Source organism: Mesoplodon bidens (assembly GCF_964165515.1).
Source record: "Mesoplodon bidens genome assembly, chromosome: 10".
Taxonomy (NCBI): Eukaryota; Metazoa; Chordata; class Mammalia; order Artiodactyla; family Ziphiidae; genus Mesoplodon; species Mesoplodon bidens.
The window spans coordinates 103,862,332-103,882,787 of record NC_138172.1 but is presented as its reverse complement, the minus strand read 5'-3'; the positions used below and the strand labels follow the sequence as shown (position 1 = coordinate 103,882,787).

The window sequence follows — 20,456 nt, the reverse complement described above, 5'->3', positions numbered from 1 at the left end:
GTACTGTTTGGTTTCTGCTTGTAATAAAATGTGAGAAGAGACACTACACTACAGGAAGGACTTTTAAATAAAAAGAAATTTTAAAACTCAGCCTCTCCAGACAACAAACGATACTACGGTTAAGAAATGGCTTCCAAGTAAAGATCAAATACAGGGCACTCTGAAGAAAACATGGTCTGACCATGAAGCCAAGAATTTAAAATCTTTGTTAAGACCTCAGAAATATCCAATATCCATCAGAGAATCATTCAGCCAAACAATAGGGTTTCTGGGAAGTTTGAGGGTGCTGCCCTGTATGAGGCAGAGGTCTGTGGGTGTGGCCTTTTCCTAATGGCGTCAACCCCAGTAAAATACACACGTGACCTATAAAGCTTTTCAAAGATTTCTATTGCCAGGTGTACCGCCCGCTTGGACTGAAATGGGCAGAGAGAAGACAAAGAGGAAAGCGACCTTTGTATCCCCCAACTTCTCCTGGCAGGAAGAAGGCCGAGAAACCTGCACAGCTGCACACAGACTAGCTTTCGCGGGCGAGGAAGGAGGACTCAGAGGGTGAAGCTGAGATCCCAGAGGGCAGGGCCAAGAGTAAACGGTGAGTCATTCCTGGGAGGAGTGAGGCCGAGTCCTGAACAAGGAGCTCCCAACCTTCGCCCGCTGAATTTCACAACTGCTATGGACCAGTCACTCTCGTACGTCGTCCCTTTGCGCTCATTTTGAATAAGGATCTTAGTGGCTGTCCTATGCCTGTCCACCATTGCAGGTTAGGTGTGTATGTGGTGAGGGAGGGGTGGCTTTTCTCTTTCGTTCACATGACTCTGGACCAAGGAGCTTCACTAAGGAAGGCTCATCCACAGCCAGACTCGAGGTAGATGGTGAGATTCCTGATTCTGAGCCACTGTCATAACAGGATGAGACCTTGAGGGGCCTTTGGAGTGGGTGAGGTGTTTTGCGTATGTGGGAGGGATGTGAGTCCCTGAGGGGCCATAGGGCAGACAGTGGTCACTAGCCTTCAGAATGGCCCCTCATGATTCTCACCTCATGATTCTTGCCTTGTGTCATCCTCCCCATGTGGAATAGGGCACTGTGGACATGAGGGAGTAGGTCATATAACAGATCGAGATTTCCATCTTTCTCTCTCTTTGATTCCTCGCTCTGAGAATCCAGCATCACAGGAGCCGCGCCATGGAGAGGCTCACCTGGCCAGGAGCTGTGGTCTCTGCCAAAACCCAGCATCAGTTTGCCAGCTCTGCCTTCCAGCCATCTGGGAGACAGATCCTCCTCCAGTCGTGGTCTTTTCTAGCCCGAGTTGTCTGTGACAAAGAGAAATAGCACACAAAGAGTGTGAACCCTTTATGGGTGCCTGAATGGTCTAAAGCCATTACTTTCAAAATTTTAGCAACCGTGGTGTCCCAAAAGACACACATCCAAAGCCCTAACCTGGTCAGAGACACCATATTATGACCCTGCTAGACGCCTAGGAAATAATTCCTGTGTCTTTAGGGTGGGAGTGGGGGGAATGCAGCAAATGATGCTGAAAAGTAAGGTCGATCCCACTACCATGTGAGGGTCTCAAAGCTGACATTAAGGAGTTTAGTTTTTTTTGAGACTAAAGTTCTAAACTTTAAAGTGATATAAATAATTAGATTTGTGTTTTTGAAATAAAATTAACAACATGGAGGATTGGAGGAGAAAGAGACTTGAGTCCAAGAGACTAACTGTGAAATCCGGGAGGGCTGTGAAGTATGGGGTGTGTATTGGCAGGTGTGCCCAGGTGAGGGATGGAGACGGAAGAAGCAGGAGGTGACCTGAGAGGGGCAGGTGCTCATCACAAGTCCAAGGCTCCACAGAAAATTGCAGGATCTTAGTTTTAAGAGGAATGTGGGCTCAGAGGGGCCATCCCTCTGGTTGTGATGAGTGTGGCCCTCGAGTCTCCTAGAGCAGCAGGATTCTTCCTTGGGCTTCATGTCTACGTTAGGGACATGCATCGTTAGACTGTTAAGAGGGACAGAAAGCGCTTGACATGTTTGATGGTCCTGAAATCACCCATAAGCGTTAGCTGATTCTGTATGGCAGAGATGTCACTAAAGGTACCACACAGGGATCCAGGGGGCTTTATGAGATGTGCACTTTGGAGCAGGATAGATCTTCATGAGAAAGAAGGGAGAGGAAGGGGGCTGTACGTCCCTTAACCAGCTCAGTGATGGGCCAAACGCAGAGGCTGGAGGGCTTTTTTAAGGAAGAATTGTGTGAAATGCTATAGCCAACCTGTATGATTTTGTCTGTGATTTATTGGAAAAGTCTGTGACAGAGAAGTTAGTTAACATTTGAAGGATGTTACCCTAATCAAGAATTTACACTCCAGGGCTTAGTAGGTAGCATTTAGAGTCAACATAAGAAGCCTGATTTGTACAATCTCTTCTTCTATCCTCATATCCATTCAACGCCAGAGGAGTTTGAAATTGACATAATGGATACTAGAAAATGATTTTTTTCTGATTGGTGAAATAAGTAGTGTTTAGAGTATGGATTGGCTAGAAATGTTGTACAGACACTTCCACTCTTAAATGAAGACTAAGAGGGCTTCCCTGGTGGCGCAGTGGTTGAGAGTCCGCCTGCCGATGCAGGGGACACGGGTTCGTGCCCCGGTCCGGGAAGATCCCACATGCCGTGGAGCGGCTGGGCCCGTGAGCCATAGCCGCTGAGCCTGCGCGTCCGGAGCCTGTGCTCCGCAACGGGAGAGGCCACAACAGTGAGAGGCCCGCGTACCGCCAAAAAAAAAATAAATAAAAATTAAGAATATAATATAATATTAGAATATAATAATAGTGTCATAATCCTTTTATGATAAGAATCCAACAAGCTCGAGAGCCTATACGCTTGGGAGAGGCCCCCAGGTGTTAGAATTCTGTTGAGGCTGATGTCAGACCTTTATCAAGGACGCTGTCATCTGATGTCACTAAACAGCAACTTGGATCTTGCGATTAGAATTTTTTCACATCTGTCTTTTTTTTTTTTTTCCTTGCGGTACGCGGGCCTCTCCCATTGCAGAGCACAGGCTCCGGACGCGCAGGCTCAGCGGCCATGGCTCATGGGCCCAGCCGCTCCGCGGCATGTGGGATCTTCCCGGACCGGGGCACGAACCTGCGTCCCCTGCATCGGCAGGCAGACTCTCAACCACTGCGCCCCCAGGGAAGCCCTCACATCTGTCTTGAGTGACCCTTCCATACAAGACACTGTCACGATCCCTAAGAGGCCAGCGAGCTGGAGCTTCACTGGGCTCACACAGCAGCTTATACAACTGTGGCTGTTCCTGCCGCCATCATTTGTAGGAAAGGCAGCATTCAGCCTGAACCTGGCCGTCACTGGACCAAACACCACCCAGCAGCCAGGTTCTGGGGGAGGCTCACTCAGCTCTACCTGCTGGTTGCTGGAAGTAGCTCCCGAGAGCCTAACAGGTGCGGTGGCCTGGTGTGCTCAGGTCTGAGCACAAAGACTGAGGCGGACAGGCGGTGAGCATTCTCCGCGCTTCCCCCTGACTGTCTGGCTGTGCACACAGCCTTAGAGTGATGGGGGCTCCGGGCTCCAAATGCACACCACATCGCGTACCTGGAGGGCTGCCAGGAAGCGGCGCCCTCGGCAGGGCAGCAGGTGTCGGGTGGACCAGAGCAGCAGGGGGACGCCTCTCCCTGGCACGCTGGCTCCTAAGCTTGTGTACGGGTATTTTAGAATTCTCTAGGAACAGCTGCGTGAGCTGTGAGGGGACTGAGCTCTGCAGGGGAGGCCATGAGCCACCTAAGTGCAGGTGAGTATCTTTCCCGAGAACCTATTTGTACCCACGGCGATGTCCGGGGACCCAGATCACAAGCTCTCGGGAAACCCTGTGTTAGGGGCAGCAGAAGTAAGTTACTGAAGGGGGGCTTCAGGAGCCCCTCATCCCCCCGATGGGCCCGGATCCCACGGTGGGTGGTGGTCGCCTTTCAGAGCAGGGAGGGGTCAGCGAAGTGATGACGTGGGTTTAGTGTCTCCCCTGGGGAGAAGGTGAGGGACACCACCCCGTCCCCTTACCCCAGGAGAAGGCGAGGAGAGGGGCCGGGAGGGCAGTGACCAGTTCTTGTCCCCGAGCCCCAGGCCCCACCCGTGAGACTATTCCTGGCAAAGGTGGAGCTGGACTCCGGGACCTGCCTTGTGCTGATACCAGAGGCTGAAGGAAAAGTGCTTCTCTGCTCGGAGCATTTCTGACAGCAAATGTGCAGGGTTTTCCTCACAGGAACAGTCCTGACACTTCACTGCTTGGAGTCAGCGCAGATCCCCGGCTCCCAGGCCCACAGACTCCCCCCAACCCAGACACACTTCTGTCTGACTCGACCACACATCAAGGCTTCCCAAGACTCCCTCCTAAGCTTCAATAATTTGAATTTATACCTGGTTAACAGAACCCAGGGAATCACTTCCTTACTATTTGCAGTGTATCAGGAAGGAGATAGTAAGGGACACAGATGAGCAGCCTGACGTAGAGGTGCCGAGGGCGAGGCCTGGGAGGGTCCAGAGCGCAGGAGCTTCTGTCCCCGTGGAGCTGGGCTGCGTCACCCTCCAGACCCCTTCAGTTAGGGTTTTTAATAGAGGTTTCAATACACAGGCGTGATACATCGACTCATGGGCCGTCGGTGACTAGCTCAATCCCTGGCTTCTTTCCCCTCCCCAGAGGTGGGGGGCAGGAGGGGTGGTATTGAAGGTGCCAGCCCTCTGATCACGTGGTTGGGTCACTGACCACCGGCCTCATCCTCTGAGAGTCACCTGAGGGGCAATAGCTCAGGTGTGGCTGCTCAGGAAATTCTGAGGGTTTTAGGAGCTCTGTGCCAGGAACCGGGGACCAAGAGCAAATGCACAGTTGTGTTTACGTCACAACGTCATCAAAGAGGGCCTGTGAGGTTTTCTCCTCTGGGGAGGAAGTCAGAAGGCCTCGCCTGGACGCTGGGTAGGAAAGACGGAGGCTCGAACAGGCGAGAAGGGAGGCTTTGTGTGAACACAGGGCCCGCTTCTGCTTCCAACGGAGACAACAGAAAACTCAGCAGGTCCGTCTCAGCCAGGTGCGGGTGGAGGACCCCGTCCCTGCTGGGATAAAGTGGGGACACTGGCGAGGCCCCAGGTCATCCTCAGACACACGGCTCAGAGCTGACCGGTCACAGCAACGTTCCAGCCGGGATGCTGGCCCAGAAGGCGACCTGGTGGCCCCCCGCTGGGGGGCTGTTTTGTCCTGAGTCTTTCAGTGGTAGGTCTTCTGAGGCAGACATCTTTCTGGGTCTGAAGAATCTACCCGAAGTCACTTTAAAGAGTGAGCTGCTGCTAATTGCCTTCATAATTTGTCACACACTGTTCTGGCACTAGACACTTCATATATATATCTCAGTCAATATTTTTGTGTTAAAATTAGGGGAAAAGCCCTGAGCCTTGTGTTGGTTCATCGTATACACTATGTTTTCAAAAGGGGGGCGGTTTTCCCCAGGGTTCCTGCGGATGGTCCTGGGGCCCCTGCAAGTGTAGCTTGGGTTCTTGACATCACGGGACGTAATACGTCAGCCTCGTCCGAAGGAGAGCGTTCGGATGGCATTTGCAGTGTCCACGTCATTGCATAAATTAGCTCATTTACCAAAGGATAAACAGGTCCAAGTTTATTCTTCAATATAATACATATATATGACTGTTACGCATCTTTATAAGGCAAAGGAGTACAGCTGAATGAAACTACGTTCAGAAATAGAAAATACACACAATATATGCCACCACCACATTATGGCTCCGTTTTTATTTCTTATCTCCACTGAAAAACCTCATCCAAAGGGCTCGCTGGCATCCATCAGCCAGAACAACTACAGAACACATAGGACTCAACAGAGGCACAGGCGGGTGTAGGACGTCTTCCGTTCCTTTGAGTGGGCAGTAGGGGGTGAGTTAGAAGCCTTCCCGGAAGGTGAAACTGCCCATACAAAGACCACTTAGGGAAAACACACTGGACCGCGTCAGAAGCTGGGAGAAATACACAGACCTTCTAAGGCGAGAAGCTTCATGCAACGCACGGAAGTCACCCTAATCCAGGAAGTCACATCCAGTAAGTGCAGCATCACGTTTCCTTTAGGACAGAAAGCAACTTGACTTTTGGAAACATACTTTTCATCTCAAAGAGGCTCTAGAGGAGCATGGTGATGGATAAGAAGATGGACTCTGATTCTAACTTAAGAAAAAGAGAAAGAAGTAAAAAAATAAAATGATGGAGCAAAAGCAAGGCGGGTGGCCTCCTGGCTGCCGAGAAGGGCGCAGCCATGGAGGAGCGCCCTGAACCCACTGTGGAATCGCCAGGGGACAGAGCTGAGCTGAGCCCCCCACCTCGGCCGCTGAGGTCCCCGCCCTGCCCTCGCTACCAGTTCACAAAGCAGTTTCCAAATGAGGTCCCCTCGACTGGCCTGCACTTCAGACTGAAGAAGCTCACGTCTGATATTGCCTCCCTACGCCAACCCGGGGCGGGGGGCGTCAGGGTAGTGCGAGCAGAAGAACGAAAAAGGAATCCAACGAGAGCCTCGCTCGTTCCCCGAATACAAAACCCATATTTCGATTCTAAAACAAGAAAAGCATCTTGTTGCACTCACTTCCATAAAAACGGTGGAGACGTTGGTGCTCACACGTCTTCAGGCCACATCACATCAGCGTCTGCCTCAGCGTGACAGGGCACCCGCCCAACTTACATGTTTGAGGAAAGAAAGCAAACTAATATCAAGTCAGACAGAAAGCAACTACAGGCAAACCGACGGTACTCAACGGACGTGAGTTACCCAACTCCAACCCAGACATAGTTTCCCCAAGTTAATTCAGGTGAGAATCCATTCCAGAGGGTCTTATGTCACAGACTGGGCATGAGCTCTTTTCTCCCTGATGTTTAAACAGCAACAGATTCGGGGTAACTGTTGGTATCTTACGAATTACGAATGTGACGTGCTTTTTCCTGAACAGCTTGTGAAGTTTATTTCTCTCCAGGCAGCAGGAAGTGCCCCACTGGTGCTTAATTTCCTGCATTTACTGGAGAAACGGCAGCGGCCTAAAGGGAGCGAGCAAGATAGTCACGTCCATTGAGAGGGTGGAGAAGCAACACAGCCTCCAGTCCCCGTGACTTCTTGGAAAAGTTGAGCACAATAACCCCGGTCCAGCCAGACTCCACTCCTCGGGTCCACGCTCGCATCTGGTTTGATTCTTCTGATATGCAAAGCCCATTTCCCATCAGAGCGGCCACGTACTGCAAGGCGTGGAGGCAGGGGACCGGCCGAGCAGGAGACCGAAACTCTCCCATTTCACCGTAACTGCAGACTGCGATAATCAGCTCTGCAGTGCAGACTCTCCCCCGCTCCCATATAAAAGGCCCCCCGCTGGCATGGGGCCACCTCCCCATCGAGGTGGAAATAGAGCTACAAATTCTAAGGAGAGCCATTTTCAAAGTAGAGTCTCCTTTCTAAACCCCTAAAAAAAATCACACCCACTGACAGTGGGGTCATGAGTGGATGAATTTGGCAAAGAAATCACTGCTTCATTTGGCCGAAGCCGTGCCCTTCATGTGTGTGCAGCAGGGCCTGGGGAAAGTGAGCCGGGGTGGATGCGATCTGCACGCCCTGCAAAGGCCCCCTGCTCGGGCCAGAGGGGAACACACCAGACCCCCGTGTCCTGTTCAGCATTTGAGTGGATGCCAGCTCTCTGTGGGCTGAGTATTAAGCCTGCACCGGCTTGTATTTTTCCAGACTCAATGAATACCAGCAGCTAAAGATAGCGCGGTAACATAACACTTCAATCACAGGGCTGTGTGTGTGTGTGTGTGTGTGTGTGTGTGTGTGTGTTTTAAGGAAACTAAATTAAACACTTGAAACGTAGTCACAGAACAGGAACAGGAGAAGCCAACCTTGAATAAGTGCATAGGCCCAAGGAAGAAAGAAAGAGATGCATCATAATGTAAGAGCAGAGGCCAGAAAGGAGGCCCTTCCACAGCCAGCACGACCAGTAAATTGGCTTGTGGCCTGAACTAATGACACCTCGTCTTCTGCCTCTGCTTCCCCCGTACCTGAAACACAAGAAAAAGGACGTTGCACGCGTCACTACCCGTGGGCAGGCCGTGAAGATTCACCGGTGGGATGCTGGGAAAAGCCAATGCATGTCAGGTCCGCCCGGGCCCAGGCACATGTGGTCAGGTCCGCCCTGGCCCAGGCAGCCCCGAGCTGCTCTTATTTTGTTTTGTTGCTGTTGAGACAACTGCAGGCCAGAACGATTTAAGCTAAAAATAAAGACATTATTATAGCTGATCTCAACACAACAGGTACTTGGAAGTGGAAAATGTGAGGGAGGCTTAAGATGCTAGTGGTGGGCGTGGTGCTGGGCGTGTAAGCCTTCTGCATCGCTTCTGCTTTGTAAAGAAACAACGCCCATTCCTGCAGCAGGGCTCACGTCCCCTGTTAACTGTCTGTGACAAAATGGCACACGAGCTCGGGAACAAGAAGACGCTTCCAACTGGAAATCAGTGTCACATCCCCAAAGTGAGCGGAGGTGCCCCTGGCCTTCAGTGTCCAAGGCTCCCTGCACGGGGCTGAGCCACAGAGATGCCCCGTGGGTGAGGTCACTGGTCCTCACACGGGCTGGCATTTACCTGGGTCACTTTGACAGGAAACACGGCACCGTCCCCCTCAGGACCCACCAGACCCATCTCTGCTTGTTTCAGCCACGTTGAGGGAAGCTCTCGGGACTGTTAACATTATTCCAAAGGTCCTGATTGTAAAGACTAACCATACACCATCTCTCAAAACCAGCGTGCTCTGTGTGGATGAAGTTTCCCTCGGAAGAGAGCGGGGTGCGTGGCGACAACACACATGCCTCGTTTGGAAGTAGATCTGCTGCTTAGAAGACTGCTGCTCTTGGAGGGGATTTCAGAATAAATGAAGGTAGAATGTCTGATGCTTCTTGCCTCAGACTTCAAAGAAAGCTTATGTTCCAGAAAGCAAATTACTTATCAATTGGATTCACCTGATTTCAGACCAAATCCAAGTAATAGAGTCTGAGAAACTAAGCGGTCAAGGGTGCACCAGACTTAGAATTTTTTCTGGCATCGTACTCGCCGCTTTGACAGGCAATTCTCCCTCTAAATGTATCCAACATGGTTTTTTTTTTAACATATATATACATTCTTTTTCTTATTCTTTTCTGTTATGGTTTAGCACAGGTTATTGAATCTAGTTCCCTGTGCTCTACAGTAGGACCTTGTTGTTTATTCATTCTATATACGATAGTTAACCTCTGCATCCAACATGTTTTAAAATCTCAACTAAATCTCCAGTATGATTGCTCTAGGGATCTGAAAAATTGCAGAAATAATGCACCCCGTGCCCCAGTGACTGAGATCGAAAGTTCTAAAGCTCAGATGGCAGGGAAATGTCTTCTGGGGTGTGCACTGCTTCAGGGAGTGGGCTGTGAGGCGGGGTGCAGGCTTGCCTGGCCCCTGGGCCGCAGCTCTGGGGGCCCCCGGCCCCACGAGCCTGGCAGAGGTACTCAGAGTTCTGTGTGGCGGCTTCCCCTCCCCCAGAGCCACCAGTCTCCTTAGGGGTCAAGGCATCAGAACTGCTGATTTTTCCAAAAATCTTCTCAAAGCAGCAGCAACCACAGCAGTTTTCCTGCAAAGCAAACAAAATATGACTCTTGTTAATTCAGCAGGGCTTTTAAAATTGTAATTAGTTGGTTGTGCCCCTTAGGAAAACCACAGATGACTTTTTATAATGTATGTGTGTCTGTGAAGAAAAAAAAGAAACCCCTTGAAGGATCCCACTGCTTACCAGAGCTGGGTGGTTTTTTTCTGTTGTTGTTTTAGTTTATGCAAGCTATTTTAATACTATTTGCCATGTTGAAAGACAAGACCTCTTTGTTTCACCTGAAGCACAGCCAGCTCCAAAGCTGCTGCCAGCTTGATCCGCTTCAAAGTGAGGCTGGGATGCGCGTGGGAATCTTCCCATGTGCTTTATGACCACACGTGACCCAGGGCCACATCTATCGATACATCATTCCTATAGATCTGAGGGCGTGTCCCCAGTGCATGTCTCACGTCCTGGCAAAGAGCCACGGAAACGAGAAACGAAAATGCCACCTGGTTGATTTTTAGAGCGTTTCCTCAACCCATCCAAAAACCTCTAACCAATTGCAGGAGATTCCTATGCCTCGATTTACATTGCGGATTAGGCCTTATCATAAGGCCTGGGAGCCGTTCTTTTTCCGCAGGAATCATCTTCAACCACCAGATTTTAAAAATCAATATTATCTCAAAATTGGTTTTACTCATATTGTGTCTTGCCAAAAGCCCTATCTTAGCCTGGCAGGAAAGATTGTGAAGAATGATCTACTTTTCTAACACAGCACTCTTCTCAAAGGAGTCTGCTCCCAGAGTAAATATCTGAAGCTTACATTTTCATTTGAAAAAGAAAACACAGTGGGAAAGTAAACCAGGAAGCACCCACATCGCACGGACATGCAGTGGTAACGGGTGGGTTTGTGTGGCCCCTGGAGGGATTGGGGGACCTGGGAAAGGAAGGCAGCCAGCCCGAGCGGCTGGCGCGAGGCGGACCCGGCCAAGTCTGGCGAGGCGTCCCTGAGCATCTCCAGCAAAGAGGGCGTCTCTCTGTGCCAGGGTGACCAGGTCAACGCTTCTTTCTTTGTCCTCCGCATGCCTGGCACTGCCTGGCTGCTGCCAGCCCCCATCGCCCTGGGCTTGAGAGCCAGCCTCCTTGGAAGGACTCAGCCATCTCCCGCCACCTTTTCCCCTCATCCTTCCCCCTCAGACCCTGGCAACAGGCCTGCCTCGCTGTCCCCCACTGAATTCCTTCCCTCCAGGCCTCCAGACCTCCAGACTCACCCCAGTGCTTATGGTGGGAAGCTGGTTTGTGGTCAGCCCTTGGGGTTTGTGGTCGCTGGGGACAAAGCTGCCTCTGGGAGGGATGGCGGGGAGAGAGAAGGACCGACCAGGCCCAGCTGTCTGTGGACGCCAGGGCTCCTGGCTCACAGCAAGGCCGGGCTGTAGCGCATCCCAGGCTCTGGGGCGCGGGGAGTCCTTGTCCACACTGTCACCAGACACAAAATGACTTCCTCCTGTGCCCGAACTCTGAGGCCTTGCTATTTGGGACGGACAAGAATGGTCTCTGTGCGTAGAAAGCAAAAGCATCCCTGTGGACTCTGCTCGTCAATCTCTAAATAAGTGACAGAATCCTCAGTAAGTGACCCTCATCCCAAAGGCTGAATGCTTGCCTAATGCTGGTTCGTGACTTTTATGATGATTTACTGAATTATTTCTGTTCTACCCGATCTTATTCTACAACAGATTCAAGGCAGCTTACAAGAATATATACAGTCAAACAGACAAAAAAACCCTCAGGACCAGAGTAAATATGAATCAGAATAAGAGATTAAGGTGAGTGGGCAGCAAGAATGCAGCCTCACAAGGCACGAGTCCAGCAGAGTTGCTGAAGCCGAGCTGCACAGCCGGCCGTGGACCTGCTGCCCGAGACGAGGGAGCTGGCTGGCTGGGGGGTGAGTGTCTCCCTCACCGAATGCAAACGCTGGGATTTCTAAGAGTCCTCTGTAATAAGTACACTTCCCTAGGCCTCTCCTTTAGGCCATAAATCAGGCCATTTATTGATGTAACAGAAGATATTCACATGTAAAACTCTCTCTCTGAATAATTCTGATAAAATTCTAAGCAGGGCAGAGGCTTTGTATGAAGAGGTGGGTCCTTGGGGTCCCAGAGGGGGTCCAGACCCGGAGGCAGCTCAGGGGGGAAAAGAAGTGTGAGCTTTAGGGTAGGATCTTGCTCTACCATTGACTAGGGCTGTGGTCTTGGGGGGTTAATCCTAGGTTTTCCCATCTCTGCAAAGAAGGTATTATTTCCCCTGATCTCACTCGGTTGTTGCAAAGACTCCCAAGGACTGTTTCTGCGCAGGTGTTACTTCCTGAGCACCTACTGTGTGCCAGGCCCTGGTCTCCAGGCTTTGCTTGGATGATCTCATTGGAGCCGCTCAACAAGCATAGGAAGTGAGACTATTTCTGGACCACAGATCTGGAACTGGAGGTTTCTGCACTAGAAAATGGCAGACGGGGTGCAAACACAGCAGCCCGGTTTCAGGGTCTCCCCAGAGGAAATGCTGCCCGGCGTCCCACACAGTCAGATGGCCCTTCTCTCCCCTCCCCATCTCTAGGCTCAAACGCCTCTTCCGGAAAAGGCCCGAGACCAACCTTTCAAGAGGGCGCCCTCCGGGGTCTATTTGGCCACCAGGTCCTGGGCGTCAGGGCAGCAATTCTTCCTCTTCTAGGAAAACCAAGAAGAGAGTTTCGAGAAGGATTAGAACCTTTCATCAGCTCCTGACTTGAGATCTGACCACACTTGAAGAGGCGGTGACTTGTCACCAGGTATGTCCTGCCCTTGCAGAGACGTCCCTGGAGGCTGAACGGCTGACGGCCTCTTACAGACGCACCAACCGGCCCCAGAGTCCAGCTCGAGGGCGTCCCCACTCTCCCCTAAAGCTCCGTCATCACCACCCTTCCCCTCAGAGTCATGGACAAAGAGCTTTGTACCCCATGACACTTGACTTCTACACGTGTGTGTTTTGTCAAAACTCATGTCAACAAATGCTCACTTGGACAAAGCACAAGAGTCAAGACAGACTGACCAAAGGATGAGTCAGACACAGACACTGCTTTTTCCAGATGTTCTCAAATCCAGCTGACAAGATTTAAGTGCCAGGGCAGAGTCTTGAGAGGACAGAGAGAGCGTCCCCAGTTTGGGGCTTGAGAAGCCCGTCCTGGAGGAGGCGGCAGTGAAAGTGGGCCTCAGACACTGGCTGGGATTTGGGCTGATCCGGAAGGAGCCGTGGGGATAGGGCTGGGAGCCCGACATCGGGATTCATTGGGGCCCGAACTGCTGGGTGTGGGTGTTCATGGTGCACGAGGGGAAAGACTGGAAGATTTTTTTGATCAAGGAATCATATAATCAGAGCTGTAATTAATGAAATGATGATTTGGTGAATTAGAGAAGAGAGTGGGCGGAGGCTGAATATCAGCTCCAATGTTCTTAGCTCACTAAATGGGAAGAGGGGCGTGAGCTGAGGCAGGTGCACGGGGGCGGAAAGGAAAGGTGGGAGGTCATTAGCTCTGGGAGGAGAGAATCATGTCGCCTTTGTTCAGTTTCCCTCCCTCTGGCCACAAAGCACGGAATACAGGAGGCGCTTGCTGAGTTCTCACAGATGTGCAGTGAGGGTCTGCTCCATCCCAGGTGAGAGCTGTCTCTGACGGAAGATGGGTCACGTGTGGAGGGTGACACAGAGCAAAGGTGGGAACCTCAGCCTTGTAAGCGTAACAGAGAAGGCGGAGAACTTCAGGGCCTCGGCGTCTAAGGAGGAAAATCCTTCCTAAATTCAGTGACCACAGTCACGCTCAGCAGTTCAGAAACAGGAAGTGCTTTTAAGCACGAAATAATTAAAAGGGATAAAAGTTTATTAAAAAAACATTTAAAAATAGAATTTAGATTGAAATAGTTTGGGTAAGCGTTAAATTTTCAACATAGAGTTGAATTCTGATTCTATAGAACATAGAACCAAGATTATTCCAGAAATGAGTCTTCTGGGAAAAATTAGTCTCAATATTTCACTGAAAAATAAACTATCTTGAGCGTGAGTGTTGGCCTTCAGTAACAGCAACGATGTCCTACAGGGATGGTTCCGGAATGGTCACAGCAGGGTGGCAGAGTGGGGACCCTCATCCGACTCCCGAGCCTGCTGCCTGCACGGGATGCTGGATGAGCCCCGATCCCTGTCCTCAGCAGCCTCGTCCACATAACGGGGATGATAACAGCGCCCATTTCGGAGGCTTGGCCTGGGGACCAAATGAGCTAATTTTCATAAAGCAGTTAGAACGGTGCCTGGCACAGTGCTGTATAATTATAACTTTCATGGAAACTAACTGGATTTATACGATGGAATTTTTTAAAAAGCTTCACTGTTCTTGAAATATCTATTCACCTTAGGTACCAGCAGTTGGATAGAATAACAAAAAGGTGATTTTTGTTGTTGTTGTCTTTATATGGTTTAAAAACTATTTTTAAACACTTTTAAACTGTATAATGTCATTAATTACCTGCTGTGGTTTCCATATTGTCGACCACGTCAAAGTGTATTTGGACACCAATAAGCTTGGATAAAAATACATCGGTGGAAAATTGGCCCAGAATAGGTTGGTAACCCTAATAAGCAGTTTATGCACTCTGGGTGAGGTACCTACTAGGGAATAAGCCTATTTTTACTTGACATCAGTACCAATTATCAAGGAAAGGTATATTCAGACACAAATAAAACTTACTACTGATGCTGAATTTAGAAGTGAAGTTAATTTCAATAAAAACTGGATGTGGAAAAAATGAGTACTTGGAGCATAGTCATCCCAGGGTTTTGGTCAGTGGAAAAGCTCCACTCCAAAGCCCCAGGGGGTGCAGGAGCAAAGGTGGAGGAAAGGAGAGTGTATCAGACACATCCGGCGCCAGGACACAACAGCAGCCGTCCCAACTGCTACTCCGCCAGGCCTGCGTCCCCGGAGAGGCCTGACGGCAAAGGGCGCTCACCGCCTCTCTGTGTGCTTTCCCCGTTGACCACCCTGAATATTCAGCAAAGTTACTTAAACGTTACACATCTGCTTCTGTGTTCCTAGTGTATTCCACCGTATTTGGATGGAGATGGTCTGAAGGGGGCTATGATAGTAATTCAGGTGACAGGCGTCCCAGGCAAGATAACCACTCGGATGGGGATTGTACAGATTCCAGAAATAATTGGGGAAAATCATGTATACAAACTTGGAGATAAACTACAGATGAGACGAGGGGATTGAGGGAGAGGAAGGAAGCAAAGAGATGCTCTGGGGTCCAGTTGAGGTCATTCGGGGGAGGTGTCACTCTGGGAGGATGGTTGAGAATGAGGTGAGGTCGGGTCGGGTCGGGGCGGGGTGAGTTCCGTTTAGGGCTGAGAACATACACGTGGAAATGCCCAGCGCACAGGTGGCTGTTCTGGCTGTTCGGATCTGAAGCTTAGGAAAGGAATCTGTGCTGAAGAGGCAGACGAGGAAGTTGGGGTGTAAACAGTAATTAAGGCAAAGAGAGCCAACGGGGACTCCATTCAAGAAGCGCCCACAGGGCACCACTCAGCTACTCTGAACGTACACTCCAGGCACCTTCATTTAGTCTTTGGTAAGAGTCTCCTTCACACGTACTTGTATTAATCTCTTGACCAAGCTGAATATTGCAGGTTTTTGGCACCCAAAGCAGACTAAACCAGGTAAGCACAGAAGTTAGAATTCTGAGTTGTGTTTTAAGGAGAATATTTACCTTGAATGTACATTAACATGTGTTCTCCAAAGTTTTACATGTTGATATACCCTAGGCTATATGTGTGCATGGGCACAGTTACATTGATACGATTCACTTTGTAATGGATACAGTAATTAAATAATAAATGTAATAAATAGTTCTGCTGAAAATAATGCTCTACTAAACAATGTAATTAGCATTCATTAAAAACATAGATTGCTCAATAAACACATTTTAAGCAATTTAACACTTTAGCACAAGATTTGAAGCCCAAGAGAAATTAATTAGAAAGAACTTCACTCAAGACTAAGGTGCCTCTAGCATCTGATCATCAGAAGATTGAAGCTGACTAGAAAAGAGGGAAAACCAGGAGCCACGGTTACCTGTGCGCTGAGCCTGGAGTGGAGCTTGTGGTCCGACAGCCAGGGGTGCTTGAGAGCTGCACTTGCACTTATCCTCCAACTAAAGGGAAATGCAGGGGGTTATTGTATCCCCTGCATTTGGAACCTCCCCTTCCACCCAAGGCTCTGAACGAGATAGAAATGTATCTCTCTCTCACATAATAGTCTAGGGCTGGCCTGGTTCCAGGCTCCAAACGCAGCAAAAGAGACCTCGGCTCTGACCACTGCCTTTGGGAGACCAGATGGCCGAATGTCAAAGACAAGCAAGGCAAATAATTCAGAATTCTTGTCAATAACTGAACATTTATCTTCAGATAGAAGTAACCATTCTTGATGGAATGTCTGAGCTTCATACATTGACCTTCTATCAGTCAGTTGAAGAATCAACATATATTTATTAATATAAGACAAAATTCTACTATGATTCTTGATGATTGCAAAAGCAATTTATGTGTCAAAACTTTTGAATAATATGTATTGCTAATGCTTGAATTAAGAAGTTTTTTGAGAGTCAAATAAATGGAGAAATAGATGGAACGTCAATGTAAGTACTGAGAGAGAGAATATTAGAAATTCTTGAGCCAACAAAGGTTTATACAATTAAAAAATATATGAGGAAGAATCATAAAGATTATATATCATAAGTTTAAGCTTTGTAAACCTGTCTTGTGTGCCAATGTTTATCACATTAAACAAAATAACCTTTCAAACTTAAATATCATGAGTGCAATAATCTGAAGTCTGCTTCTGAAACAGTATCAAGAAAGTAGTTTCAAGCAGTCATGAAGTTCAGTCTATAGAACTGCTTCAATAAAATTGCTTCATTAGACACCAAATATTTAAGTATAAGAAGGGGATGTAATGGAAAAGAATCTGAAAAAGAATATCTATGTATAACTGAATCACTTGGCTGTACATCTGAAACTAACACAGCATTATAAATTAACTACACTTCAATTAAAAAGAAGACGAGGAGAGAAGCCCTTACTTTAGTCAATGAAGGATAACCTGGTGACAACATCACCAGTAGGACTCTAAGTGAATAGATATAATTAAAAAAAAAAACTCTGGACCTCCACCAACTTCAGTTGGAAGAGTTATTCTGTTGACTACCATAAATTTTCCGTGTTGGACCTCAGAAGCATTCCAACAGCTGACAGTGTTAAAATATTATCCCTGCACTCCAGTGCCAAACTTTCAAGAGCTGACTATTAAAAACTTAACTCTAACATTGTACTAATAATTACATATTTAATACAATTCCAAGTGTAGTTTTGTAGCCCAGAAATTTATTCTATGATAGTAATGGCTGGCATTGGCCTTGGTTTCATTCATGCACTGACTTGAATGCTTAGCCCGTTGTTTTTCTGCCCAAACATGCAACTGTTGCTCTTTAGGTAAAGAACGAAGCCCTCAGACTGAGGGTGGGCAGAGCAAGGGTGCCGGAGCCCCTGGGCCAGCTGGGCGGCTGCTTCCCTGCTCTGAGCCTGAGCTCCCTCATCTGTAAAGTAACTGTGACAGCGTCCACATCTCACAGGATCAGCTGGAGGATTAAACCAGCTGACACATAAGAGCACGTGTGTAACATAGGTTCTCAGTCAGTGTGGATTTCTCAGCCTCCAAAGATTTGACGGAGATGACATTTTGCATCTGTTCTCTGCTGGCATTCAGCAATGTACAGACAGTGATGCTGGTTACATCATCAGCAATGCTGGTACAATATACAGACAGTGATGCTGTCTTTACATATCTTTCTTGGCTCTAAAGAGCTCTCCGATTGACACTCCAGCCGGGCTAAGCCCTCCTCACCTTGCAGGCTCAGTTCTGGCCCGTGTCAATATACTCCATCTTTAATAAATGTTAACCACATTTCACTGCCTCTTTTAAAATATACCCGTGTCTTCTATTAGCTCGTGACTTAATTAAAGGCAGGGACTGGGCTTTATACATCTGTTCTCAAAGCCCCAGACATATTTCCTGGCAGCTTGGAGATAGTCAGTGAAGCGCTGCATGAAGGAGTATGTCAGGCTCTGCACCAGACCCCTTACCCCTGCCGCTCCCTGACCCCCATCACCCCCACGGTTCTAAAATGCAAGCCCCTGTATTTCAGTATCCCTACTCTTCATCCACTGAAGTTTGAATTATGGGATTTTAGCAGGGCAGAAAATTAGAAGTCCACGTCATACATAACAGTTAAGTGCACAGCCTTGTGTTGATCATCGGTTCTGCCACTTAACTGGCCGTATGATCTTGGAGGCTCATGCATAGAATGTTATGGATAATTTCCACCCACGGGGCTGGGTGGGGTTAAAGAGAGAACGTCTGTAAAGCAGTTGGCACAGTCTGGTCCATAGCAGGCTCTCAAATGAAATGATCGTCAAGTGTTCACCTACATGGAGCCACATATGCCTCGTAGATGTGAAAGGGATCATGGGAACAACTTGTCCCGAACCCTTCATTTTGAGGGTGAGTGCACAGAGGCCCAGCAGGAGACCCTAACCGCCTTGTTGGCAAAGGCAGAAGGATGGGTGTTTGCAGCCCCTTTCAAGCCTCGTGACCACGGCAGTCCCAGATCTCAGGAAACTGCGTCAAGAGCATCAAACTCATTCTAACTACGACTCTGCAGGTGCATCACAGATGTCACTGAGGGGGTGGTAGTTCTCTGACATGAGTTCTCACAACCCTGGGGGAGCATGCCTCTCTGTTACCCCTACTTCTTCCTGAGCACAGAGTGGATGTGATCACCTCTTCTCCTTGATCAGAAGCTTGGAGATGAACCCCCGGGCCTCGTCCGAGATGTCCTGAAATTCTTCATCCTCCAGATCCCACCTGCAGGCCAGGATGTTGTTCAGGGTCTCGGCGTCGTTATCTCCCAGGAAGGGGGACAAACCGCTGAGTCTGTAAGACACGGAGTTGGGGTTGAGTAGTCTTTAAACACCTTCAAACCCTGTACAGATAAGTTGCCTTCTTGGTCCTGTCCTTTAAAACTGAAAGAAGGCAAATCACCAAGAATTAAGCGTAATTTTTTTTTTTTTTTTTTTGCGGTAGGCGGGCCTCTCACTGTTGTGGCCCCTCCCGTTACGGAGCACAGGCTCCGGACGCGCAGGCTCAGCGGCCATGGCTCACGGGCCCAGCCGCTCCGCGGCATGTGGGATCCTCCCGGACCGGGGCACGAACCCGCGTCCCCTGCATCGGCAGGCGGACTCTCAACCACTGCACCACCAGGGAAGCCCAAGCATAACTTTATAATATGCTTTTGCAATCGAGAAAATGCTACGTCTCCCACCCAACTCCTAACTTACACAAGGTCACAATGAAGGCGGCAGCTCCCCTCCGATATGGATCTCAGGGAAGAGTCAAGCTGCCGTTTTAAAGCACTTTACAGCTAGCAAAGTGCCGTCATATACACAGACTGCAACTGCCAGGAACATCACTTCTGAAGAGTAAGGCTACTCAGTCATTTCAGGGATCAGGACACACGTTTGGGGGCGGTTGTGTTTTTCTAATTTCTTTGGGGGCACTAGGAGCTGTCCTAGGGTTAGGGTGATTAATGAAGAAGACATCCTTGTACTTTTTCAGGGGATGTACAGGGAAAGAGTTTACTCCTTTCAACCACGGGAGTTAACAGAACCTAGGAAGTATCTGACTATGGAACAGAGTTATTTATTTTCGAAAGACCTAAATTAGGGTTTTTATTCAAAATAGCAAATAGAACACGCGGGGCGATTGAGAACAAGTGTCAGAGGGGCTGGGGGTCCACTTACAGCATGTAAGCGATGACTCCCACGCTCCACATGTCCGTGGAAAAGGAAACAAAATCATAGTTCACAATTTCAGGGGCAAGGAATTCTGGCGTTCCGAAGTTCACCTTCAGCTTCTCTCTGGGTTTGTATCTGAAATTTAGGAGGCAATGCAGAGGAATGGAGAGGGTCAATGAAAAGTCAAAAAGCACGGAAATGGAAAGGATGCAGTCTACAAGCAAAAGAACTGCAGCCACACAGCAAACGTAACATAAAGAGACGATAAAGGAAACCACATATTGAAGAGATAGTGTCCAAAACTTGTAAAGAAGCTTCCCACTAGAAAGCCTTAATAATCTGAAATAATTGTGAGAAAAGCCACTTGGAATAATTTCGAGCACAAATTATGGAACACAACAAAAGGAGCAGTGATACAGACTGTTAAGAGGCTTATCTGTGCCAGAACCCTTTGCAATCTTGCTCACACTATTAATTTTTTAAATTAACTATTCTCTTTACACATGGAACAAATATAAAAGACTAAGACAAACTCTTACAAACCCTGAATTAATGTCTTCAAGTTTAATAACTGCACTGTATTAGGTTTTAATATTCCATATTTTTCTTGCGTGCGCTGTGGAAGCTACTAAACGTTCAAATTCTGAAGCCAGCAAGGTAAAGCTGAAACATAACTTTGGTTAATTCTAAATGGGGATATGAAACCAAGGGGTACATCAGAGTTTTCTTTGCAAAGAAAGAGCACCATCATGCTCCCTAACTCAGTTCATACACCTATGTCCAAACTGACATACCTTCTGGCCAATCCAAAGTCAATAATTTTTATTTGTTTAGTATCCCGATTCACACACAGGATGTTCTCAGGCTGCCAGGAGAAAGAGACACATTAGC

The 20,456-nt window shown here is 48.5% G+C and overlaps 1 protein-coding gene across 1 annotated transcript in view; it reads right to left on the bottom strand.

Moving 5' to 3' along the window:
• Positions 1-12,316: 12,316 nt before the first annotated feature.
• The window catches only part of MYLK4 (myosin light chain kinase family member 4), a gene marked incomplete at its 3' end in the record, with an annotated part of 89,771 nt that continues 81,631 nt past the window's right edge, over positions 12,317-20,456 (bottom strand). Inside the window, exons 8-12 of the mRNA XM_081247586.1 lie at positions 20,360-20,430; positions 19,572-19,700; positions 18,553-18,705; positions 15,790-15,868; positions 12,317-12,364 (exon numbers count right to left, since the gene is read on the bottom strand). Coding sequence (XP_081103712.1) covers positions 12,317-12,364; positions 15,790-15,868; positions 18,553-18,705; positions 19,572-19,700; positions 20,360-20,430 — 480 coding nt within the window. The remainder of the gene's footprint in view (positions 12,365-15,789; positions 15,869-18,552; positions 18,706-19,571; positions 19,701-20,359; positions 20,431-20,456) is intronic.